The 11,092-nt window shown below is 36.5% G+C and overlaps 1 protein-coding gene across 1 annotated transcript; it reads left to right on the top strand.

Annotated features, from left to right (window-relative positions):
* Nucleotides 1-1,729: 1,729 nt before the first annotated feature.
* Nucleotides 1,730-7,871, top strand: LOC133326337 (zinc finger protein jing; the record flags this gene model as incomplete). Its single annotated transcript, XM_061535007.1, has 5 exons — nt 1,730-3,371; nt 3,423-6,853; nt 6,929-7,073; nt 7,193-7,370; nt 7,445-7,871. Coding segments are annotated over 5 exons (5,823 nt in total), but the record flags the coding sequence as incomplete, so codon positions are not given.
* Nucleotides 7,872-11,092: the final 3,221 nt, after the last annotated feature.

Here is an 11,092-nt window from a genome sequence, read left to right as displayed (position 1 = left end):
AAGTGCAAACAGTCTAAAAGCGAAAACATTTTTGTGGACTTTTAAAGAAAATTGGATTACAAACACTATAAAATATATTTGCAGTGTATAATATAAGTCAAGGGATTTGAAAACAATAGGAAATACTGCAGTTTTGCCGTCGGGAATTTTGTAATATTTCAAATATTGGAAATTCTCTTATAAAATATTTTCAGAATGTGGAAATTTGTAAAAACATAAATAAATTTGCTACGATTTAATAGTCTTTTAACAGACCTGTTCAACGCGGCGTATACAAATTATAATTATTACATTATGAATAACTCATACGTATGTATGTAAATAGATTTTTAGGTACTACAGATTTAATTGAAATAATAATTACTCTAACGTAGTTAATGACGGATCAAATATTTACATTCTCTATATATTCGAAACAGTATTTTTTGTTATTCTAATTTGAGGCTATAATATTTGATCATATCTGAGGCATGATTCCAATACAAGGATTCAGGCGAAATAGATTTCTAATATGTGTACAAACCAATTTTTCTATTAAAAATTCGGTGAAAACTGCTAGAGTATCAATTTCATATCTACATAACTACTTATTTGTTGTTTGACATTTCCAGATACAATTTGTTCTTCGTTATCCTTATACAAACGAGATATCAATATATAAACTCCATTTTTTCGATGTCCTACTTGCATGTGATGTGCCTTTTTCTTTGTGACAGAAGCAAAGTTGTTAAACGTCTTGAAAACTCAGGACAGAAGTAAATCAATTAAATATCATTTTCCTCGTGATTTCGAAATTTCTAACCATTGATGAATAATACAACAAATTCGGATATTGTCTCTATTCCCAATATATAGGGTATTCTACAAACAGATGTACAAGGTAGTAACTGTAAAATTTTAATATTCTTTATTTATTTGGGCGCCATAATTTTTATTAACTAGAGTGCAAATTGGAAATCAAATGCTATGTCTACAAGCATTTTAAGAGTTCTGTATTTTAGAATTATTTAAGCGTTATATTTTAGTCACAAAACCAGATACAATGGTTCTGCTGTTTTAATATTCAATTTTTAAGCATAGCTTTCAGCGCTCTTTATACAGTTGATGAAACGCTGTCCGATGAAATTCACACCGAACTGACAGCATGAGAAAATATGTGTGGTTTACTTTTAGGCGCCAATTTCATTGTGTTGTCTTGTGTTTTATTTATTAGTCCGCGGCAACATGTTGAAATAGAACTTTTCGTATATAAATGTGCGTAATAATGTATTACAAATTATCTATGTTTTTTAAATATAAGTGTAATTTAAAATACCAACTCTTGCGCTGACCTTTGTTATCATTGCAATGCATTTTAGAGGAAGAAGAAGAAGATTGCCTATTCGTATTCCTTCATTACACTTCATTCCAAACAAAATATTAACGCCCATTCTGCTTTATCCGAATTCGTAAACAATGTATACTTCTGGTTTATTTGCTTTACGATCACATTTATTGGCAATTATTTGCTTTTCTATCCATATTCGTAGCATAATAAGTGGTTCCTTTCAGTGAATATTATTATTGAACTGGTTCGTTCAGGAGCGATACAACTTGTCCTGTCCAAGTATAAAGTAACAATTGTTTGTTGACTCTACATCCATCCTTACTATATTCTCCAATACCTCCTTATTTTTGTATTGTGTTTGCCATAATTGTTTAATAATTATTTTTTATATTGTTCTTTTCTTTTAGTGGTGTTGCAACATCAAGTTGCACAGATTCAAGTACAGGCTGTTCAAGTGAAGATGCCTCCGAGCCCGGCTCTCCATATAGCCAACATTCAACTCTAAGTGACGATCAGCAACATCAAAGGCAATCAACCAATATTCAAAACACCAACAAAATGTCACCACAAACAACAATACTCGTTGCTAGCAGTAGTAACACGACAGCCAATACAGGTACAACAGCGCCCAGCGGCAATGTTGTTTCATCGTCATCATCGACCACATCGTCGACATTGAATGCTGCCATTAGAACAAGTAATCTGCCCGCATCCCTTACCATCACTCCTACAAATGGCAACGGGAATAGGGCGAAAACATCCCTAACTCAAATATCAAAAGTTTCAAACACTGCCAATACAAATCGATGTTCAAATTTACCCACATTACAATGGCCATGGAGTACAACTGCCACCAGCATAGGTAACACATCAACATCTTCATCATCGATACCAGCATCATCATCATCTATTGCGGCATATTCATCACCAGCATCCACCTCAACGACAGGTACAAATACACATATAACACAAAGCTCTGTGGCCACAACAAATGCTTCAAATCTTTCCAAGAAGCGTGTTGCTTCCAATGCCAATGGTGGACCCAATGATTCGGTTACTGCACCAAAGAAGCCTCGCTCCAATGCAAACACATCACAACCCGATAATCATCATGCCATATCAGCTGGCGGAGCCAAAAGACTGAAAGCTGCTGCTCTGGAGGAGTCTCAAACAAAAATCACCGGCTACTTCAAATCTCAAATGAAGGCACAAATGCATGCAGCCAATAGCAAAAATGGACAGGGTCTGCAATCTATCTCCAATACAAGTGTTATGATGACAACAACGGCCACAAGTTCGAATCACCAAAATAGCACAATGACCACAAATGCGTTAACCATGAGTGCACCGGCCACAACGGCTTCCCTTAACAAATATTTTAATATATTGGCCCAGCTGAAAGAAAACAGTAACAAGGCGGCCAGTAATGGTGCTACAAATAGTGCGAACACTGCTGCGGTCGGAACAACACAGCCGAATGCCAGCACTGCAACTACAACACCTCCCCTGCAAGCCTGCTCTACACAAACCACAACAATTTCTGTCTCAGCCCCACCGCCTCCTATGGCGCCGACGATAACAACCAGTTTCAGCAATACAGCCGTTACGATAACCACCACCAAGCCACAAAATATTTCGGTAACACCCATGCCAATGCCGGCCCTTAAGAAAATTGAGCGGCCGAAACCCACAAAAATTGCTCAAGTTGCACCAAATCTAAGAAAAACACCTTCGACCAATTCGTATGGCAACCAAACAACGGCTAGCGGTAAATCGCCAGCCAAGAAGCATGTTGCCATTGCACCGAGGACTCCCGAAATGAAACAACAGCAGCAGCAACAGCTTATGGCAAGTAAACAAGACAATGCGAAACAGTCACCCGTGGCCAGTACGCCAACAACCACATCGCAACAGGCCAACAACAATACATCCCCCACACAGCAACCAGCTGTTCTTTTAACAGCCATAAGACTACCACCTGGCCAACAGACCAACCCAGCTACCACTAACCAAACAAAACAAACAATTGCCACAAATAAAATCAGTGCCAGCCCATCGGCTGCTGTGAATGCTGCACCAAGTGTTTCGGTTGCAGCTACCTCGAGTACGGCTCCTGCTCCGACGACTGCCACAGCTGCACCTGCAACAACGTTGTATCAATTGCCAGCCGTTCAGTTGCCCAATCTAGTCCAGCTTCCCCAACTCTTGGCTGCCAATGGAGCCAATATTATGCAATTGAATAATTTGGCTACGGCAGCAGCTGTTGCGAAAAACGTTGCAACCACAACGGCACCAACACCAACTGCTCCAGCAGCTAACTCTGCCACATCGGCTCAGGCTGCTCAAGCAGCGGCACAGTATTTCCTCAATGGAACTGTCTTTAAGCTGCAACAATTCACCACAGCTACAACAACTACTGCCACGGCGGCTTCGGCGGGAAATATGAATCCTTTCAATTTACTGAGTGCCAGCGATTTGCAGGATTTGTTGATAAAGCAACAGCAACAACAACAGCAGTTGCAACAGCTACAGCAGCAACAACAACAGCAAAAAGCCACAACAAATGCCGCTGCTAGTTTCCAAGAGATTTTCCAACAACAAATAGCAGCAGCAATTGCAGCCAATCAACAGCAGCAACAACAAGTTCAGCTGCAACAGTTGCAGAGATTGGGAGCTGCGGCCAATATACAACAACAGCCAGTTTTTATGGCCACACCAGCAGGCCTGCTTCTCAATGCCGCATCCTTGCCGGCAATGTTGGCGCAGGCAGCAGCTGCTTTGGCCGTGAATACTCAACAGCAACAGCAGCAGGCTCACCAACAGCAGAAAACAATAGCACTGCCAGCTTTACAACCCATACAGCAAACTCCGCTGCCAGCTTTAAGTTCCATATTTGCTCCTCAGCCACCGCAGCAGCAACATCACCAAAATGAACAGCAACAACACGATATGCAACAACAGCATTTGGCCGCTCAATTGGCATTGGCACAACAACAGCAGCAGCAGTTCATCTCAGCCACCCAACCACCGCCATTGTCATCAGTTACTTTGCCAACAGCCGCCAATGCATCCAACTTAACGCACAACAACAGCAATAGTTCCACGAACAACAATAGCAACACTACCACCGTTAATATCTCGAATAACAGTATGTCCGCACAAATTACGCCAGTGAGTGCCGCATCGATTGCAGCTCAACAACAGAGCACGACCACTGCCAAATTGGCCATAGTTAAGGCCAACACTTCGCCTGTTGCTTACACGACGTTGAGCTCACAGCCGCCGCCATTAGTTACCATATCGAATGCGAAACCACGCACACATTCGCTGGCGTCTTCTAACACGTCCACTGCCACACAAAAGCCTTCAATAATGGCAAAGCCCTATCAAAAGCGATCTCCAAAGGCACAATCCCAACAAGTGAAATCCTCATTGGGAAATTCGACCAAGACTACCAGTACGGGAAAAATAACAACAGCCAGTGGGAAAATTATTGCCACACCGACAACACCGCCGCCCTTGGTACCCACCATCACCCCAAGTGTCCAACAACCAGTTGCCCTAACCACAATACCTGCTCCTGGCATAAGGACAACTACAGCTACAAATCTATCAAAAAGTTCTCAAATTCCAACACCGGCTTTAGTGAGTATAGCACCCACAAATGTTACACCGATTGCCCCCAAACCGGTTCAAAGTATAACATGTGGCAGTGTAACCATCAGTCCAGCAACGACTTTATCCGGTCCAATGAAGAATCTGGTCAATATAGCACCAAAAATTACAACGACCGTAACTACTACTGCGCCAAGTTTATTATCGACACCGACCTCGTCGTCGTTAACATCATCAACATCTTCGTACAACAAATACAACAGCGCCAACAACAAAACAACCACTAACTCATATCTGACCAGCATGGCCAGCAACAGCAGCAATACAGGAAAATCAAAAGGCGCCATTAGCAAAACCACTGCATCCGATCTCTTCGATTTGGTTAAGAATTCAAATGGAGCAATAAGTATAACTCCCGCTGCTCCTGTAACATCGCCAAATGTAACTAGTTCCACACAATGCTTTAGTGCTCCCCTCAATTTTTCCACTTCCTCGTCATCGGCTACCTCCTTCAATACATTTAAATCTATGTTGCCGTTGGAGAACTTTGGAAAAATTAAAGATGAACCTATGGATGATATGCCACCGGCACAAACAGTTGTTTCTACTGGCAATAGTAGTAGTAATAATACGCCAATGATGGTTGCGCCACCAACTGTATCGGAGGAAAAACCGGTAATCAGTGAGACGCCTACAAGTTTCAGCGGACAAATTCCCGCCTCGAATAATGTGCTGGTCAAAGAGGAGTTGATAGCTACACCGACGTCAACCAAAGAGGAAGAGGTTTCAACGTCTTCCGAAAAATCCAGCTCCCCTCAACCTAGCAATATAAATAATGAATGTTCCTCATCATCGTTTACTTCCAATTCCAATTCAATATCATCTGCTGCTGATCTCTCCTTAGAAGCGTCAACGCCAGCATCGATAACGAGCAGTTCCGAAGCTCCATCACCAGGATGCTCAATTTTGTCGCCTCTAAATAGCAGCAATAATGAATTTACATCTACCAATCCATGTTCGAACTCCAACTCGGCTGGAGATTCGAATTCCTGTGAAACGGGCGGTGGGGCTTCGTCACGAGATATGCTCAGCGAAATGGTTACCTCAACGTGTATATCATCCAACTCTTCAGAGGCCAGTATCAGTGTATCCATGCCGGAAAATGAGGATGGCAAGCAGGCCAGAGATGGCTTGAAAACGCCCGAAGATAACGAGGATAAACAGCGTGATTTGCCCACACCAGAATCTGGCATAGGTGGCAGTCTGAGCAATACAGAAAGTATGGATTCTTCATCCAAATCGGATGCTTCGTCGGAACAACAGGTGCCATCGCCAACCTCGACTGACAGACAAACTCCACCAGCCACTCCAATGAACATTGACTCTAGCAGCAATGGCATGGAAGAAAGCCAAAACAATACGTCTTCATCGCAACTGACACAACAATCTGAAGATTCTTCGGAGAAATCTTCATTTGATTTCCTCAGCAGTGCAAGTAACACAGCTACCAGCAACAGTAACACCAGTTCAACTCTGGCCACAACCATAGACACCAAATTAGCTGAAACCAGCTCCCCAGAATTACCGAAATGCGCTCTATCGCCGATACTGTCACAACCGAAGACCATACGATTCCCCGTATTGGGTAAAAATAATAAACGTCAGGATGGTGTCTGCTATTGGGATAAATGCAATAAGAAACACGAGAGCAATTCCAAGCTTTTGGATCACATGCAGACACAGCATGTCAATTCACAAACTGGACCGTTCTCTTGCCTCTGGGTTGGCTGCAAAGTATATAACAAGGAGTCGTGTTCACGTCGGTGGTTGGAAAGGCATGTCCTGTCACATGGAGGTTCCAAACAATTTAAATGTATTGTTGAGGGTTGCGGTTTACGTTTCGGATCTCAGGTAATTACACAATTGTGGAAATATCTTTTTCGCGGCAAAACTAATTTTTCGCTATTATTTTTCTTGCAATTACAGCTGGCCTTGCAAAAACACATTAATAATCATTTCACTGCCACCGAAAATAAGGAAAGTACAAATAAACGAACTTCTGATCCTCCAGTACCAAAACAATTACGCAAAAATGGCAAAAAGTTACGCTACAGACGTCAACCGTTTTCAGGTGAGTTTGAAATAAGTTTAGCTTGCTTTTCATTTATGCCAAAGAGACGATTATTTTTAATTAAATTTAGAAAATTTATTGATATTATGATGCTAATATTGTTTTAACCCTCCTTTTAGCACGCATGTTTGATTTCTTTGATGCTGGCATTATGGAAGGATTACAACATCGCCTCAGGCAAATATCCACTTTAACAAATGGCTGCAATTCCATTACCTTCCAAGGACAGTGCATTATGAAACGCAAAACTTCCAGTGGCAAAACTGAGTGCTATATCCAATGGTCTCCAAGGGAAATGTAAGTCATGAATTAATTTCGATTGAGAAACGAACAACAATCTTCAATGGTTCCTTTTTGTGTTTTTTTTTTAGAATTTCCGATGAATGGCTGCCAGAAAGCAAGGAGGCATATCTTAAAACGGTCAACATCAAACAAATGAAACCTGCCGAAAAGAACAAGGTTGAAAGCTTACTTATGACTGCCTATAAACTGCCATATTCCCCTACAATATTCGAAAACGATTATGCTCTAAGTCAACAACATCAACGTTTGAAAAACGAAAAAGACTCGTCTAGTAACAATGACGATGACGACGAAGAAGGAGATGATGGAGAAGAAGATCAGGAGGACGACGATGATGAAGAGGATGAAGATGAGGATAAAGATGATGAGGATGCAACAACCACAACTGAAACGATATCCAGTTACCAGCATGTTCTCTCAATAACAAATATACAATTGCAACAAAGACGTAAACATCCGAGAAAACCACAAAATCGCATAACAATTACACGTTAAGTCGTCTAAGACGACCTACACCTCTTCCTTGGCAATCCAACCAAACCATGTATATTCTTCTCCGCCTGGCAGGCAGGCAGACAGACAGACTCTTCAAATACCAAGTGGTGCTGTAAAAAGAAGTATTTCCTTTTAGTCGTGTTATTATTTTTTATTTTATTTTATTTTTGTAAATATTATCCTTTAGATATTTTGTACAACAAACAATCCATAAACAACATAAGAAATAACCTAGTTAAGTTCTAAGAAAAAAATAAGCCCCCAAAATATTTTGCAATTCGAAAGACAAACGAGCAACAGTGACAAGGTATAAGACTTGTTTGCGATTAATAGCAAGCAGGTCCGTTAAGAAGATATAATAATATGTATGTATAGTTTTCCCCCTTTGTGTAGTTTAATAAGTCCAATGTGTGTGCATAAATCGATAGGCATATATCACTGCCATATGAAAAAATAAAAAAGAAAAATAAAAACAATACCTTCATTCAATAATAAATACAAAAATAAACTAAATAAAATAATTAGCTAGTAATAGAGTAGTAATATAATTTATATAGAACACAAAAACATATATGTATATAACATTTACATAAGAATCGATACAAGACGATAGTAACATATAATAATCACAATCATTAGCAACCAACCATTTTCAAATTGTGTAGAATGAAGTTGAAAGCAGAGTCGTCTTTATTTTAATTTCGTTTGTATTATAACAAAATACATCATCTACACAATTATGCTTTGTACAAAAAACATTAGGCCAACTCCACATTTAAAAAAGTCTATATCCCACCATCCAAATGATGTCGATGTTTATTTTTAATAATTGTTTTTTTTTATTTAATTTAATGTTTTATTCTTTTCTTAAAAAAACCTGCCTAGAAACAAAACTCCAACCATAATAAGACTTGCTTATATTTTATGTGAAATATATATTTAATTTTTCTTTTGTTTAATTTAGCCTAATTAATGAACACAGATTGTATTAAACGACACAACTAAAAAAATTAAAAATGTTTATAATTTTTTTTTTTTGAAAAAGAAAAACAAAATGATTTTCATTTATTTGTTTTAAAAATAAATTGAGAACAAGCAACTTTATCCAAAAATACAAACTATCGTATACATGATAATTTTAAATGGAATTTTGAACATTTATTCAGACTTGTTTCTCACATTTTGGTTTTATGTTACGATTCGCTATAAAATTGTTTTCAAAGCTTAACACAGGGCAAACATTAAAAAACGTCTAAAATAAATATAATTGCATTAAATTTTTTTTTTGTCCGGGGAGAGGGATTTGAAATTTAAGATACATAAAAGGGCTTTAATGTTTTCTGATTAACTACTTTTCTGAAATTTAACCTAAAATATGTCCATTGACAAGGGAACACAAAAAAGTATTATTGTGAAAAACGAAAGGGTATTTTATTGAAAATCAAACTATTCCCAAATATGCTACAACAAATTTATTTTATTGGCTCATAAATGTACTTGGGTTCATTTGCTTACGCATGAGGTTGAAATATATATCAACTACATAATATAAAGGTGTAAACGTTTTCACTCTTTCAACATCATTTAAATGTTCACGTGTAACTTTTTTCTCAAATCCAATATTTTTTAAATCCCCCGGACTTAATTCCTTACGAAATCTTGCTTTTTACCAAACCCAAAATAAATGAACAACACCCCTATTTTTTGATCTCTGATGTAGAGAAATTGTATAATTTTTAATAATTTGTTTAGAAAATCTATTTGTATAATATAAATAAAATTTATAGTTTTAATTAAAAAAAACAAATACTATACATAACTTAATGTAAATAGAAAACAAACATTCTGCCACAACAATGCAAATATCTAAACAAAACAAAAAACTAAATTTAAAGGAAATATTTGATTTAAGTTTATATTATCTTAAAATATGCAAAAGTTTTAAAATGAAAAATAAATATTTTTATTATTCTTAATAGCTTTTTTAAAACTAGTTTGCCTGACAGTGTTAGTCAAATGGTTCTGTTTTTTTTTTTTAATGAAAAGAAAAGAATCGGTTTTTAATTTAATTTTTAATTTAGTTTTAAATTTATTGTAACAAAAAAAAAAAAAAAACAATAAATATAAATATTTTTAAACAAATTTGTCTTATATAATTTTATTTTATTTTACTTAAAATAATTATTTCTTATTTTGCTTTGTCTGTTTTTGTTTTTGGTGCCTTTTTCGTCGTATATAATCTTAAAAAAACATATTTTAAAACACTGACACATGAACTCTTAAATGATAAAGCGTGTCTTACATTATTAAGGGAAATCATTTTCGACTAAAATGCAAGCTAAGAAAAACAAAACAATTGAAAACAGAAGAACACATAACTGTACTTGGGAAAGATTAAAGAAAAAAGTATAAAAGGGAATTAAACACTGCCAAAAAATAAAGCAAAAGAAATATTGAAAAGAAAATCGATCGATCATCGGAAAAGAACAAAACAAGCATACAAAAACTATGACTGAATTATTCTTAAACAAATCATAATGAATAAATTAACTGTAATAATTGTAAAAGTACTTTGCATATATCACATAAAAACTACAGCAACATACAATTTATACAAAATGAAAAGAAAAAAACATTATCGGAAAAATAACGGAAAACAATTATATATATAAATGTCTGTGTAGTAGTAATAATTCGTAAGTATCAGCATAATATCTAAATACGATTAATTAAAAAAAAAAACTTCCAATATCCATGTTATTATGCATTAAGGACTATAGTATAATTATTTTATAATTATTTTTTTATTGGGAATGCTTTAATGAACGTACTTCAAATATGAGTATGGCATCAATACATCCAGTGAAATTCATTTTGTTGCTAAAAATATTTTTACAACTGCCTTGTTTTATTTTTTTTTTTAATGCTGATTTTTGAAACATTACCATTTTCTTAAATTGATTATCCTTTTTCCAATTATCATCTTCATATTTAATTTAATTAAATTTAAAAATATGTTTTACAGCCGATCATAATTTTCATTAAAAAAAATTTCATTGAAGTGTAATGTTTTTTTACGCTATACTCCTTAATGTAAAACTATGCCGACTTGGACAAGAAAATGTAGCGCACACCACAGAAAAATATTAAGCCTTCGTTTTTTTTTAAACAATCAGTAGCGGTCTTACATACATTGATGAAAATAAAAAAAAACAACTTAA

The sequence above is a fragment of the Musca vetustissima genome, unplaced genomic scaffold (genome assembly GCF_032173495.1).
Source record: "Musca vetustissima isolate MV318-11 ecotype Yass unplaced genomic scaffold, APGP_CSIRO_Mvet_v1 utg7192, whole genome shotgun sequence".
Classification (NCBI taxonomy): Eukaryota; Metazoa; Arthropoda; class Insecta; order Diptera; family Muscidae; genus Musca; species Musca vetustissima.
The sequence above is the reverse complement of the archived record's forward strand: the minus strand, read 5'-3'. Positions and strand labels throughout refer to the sequence as shown.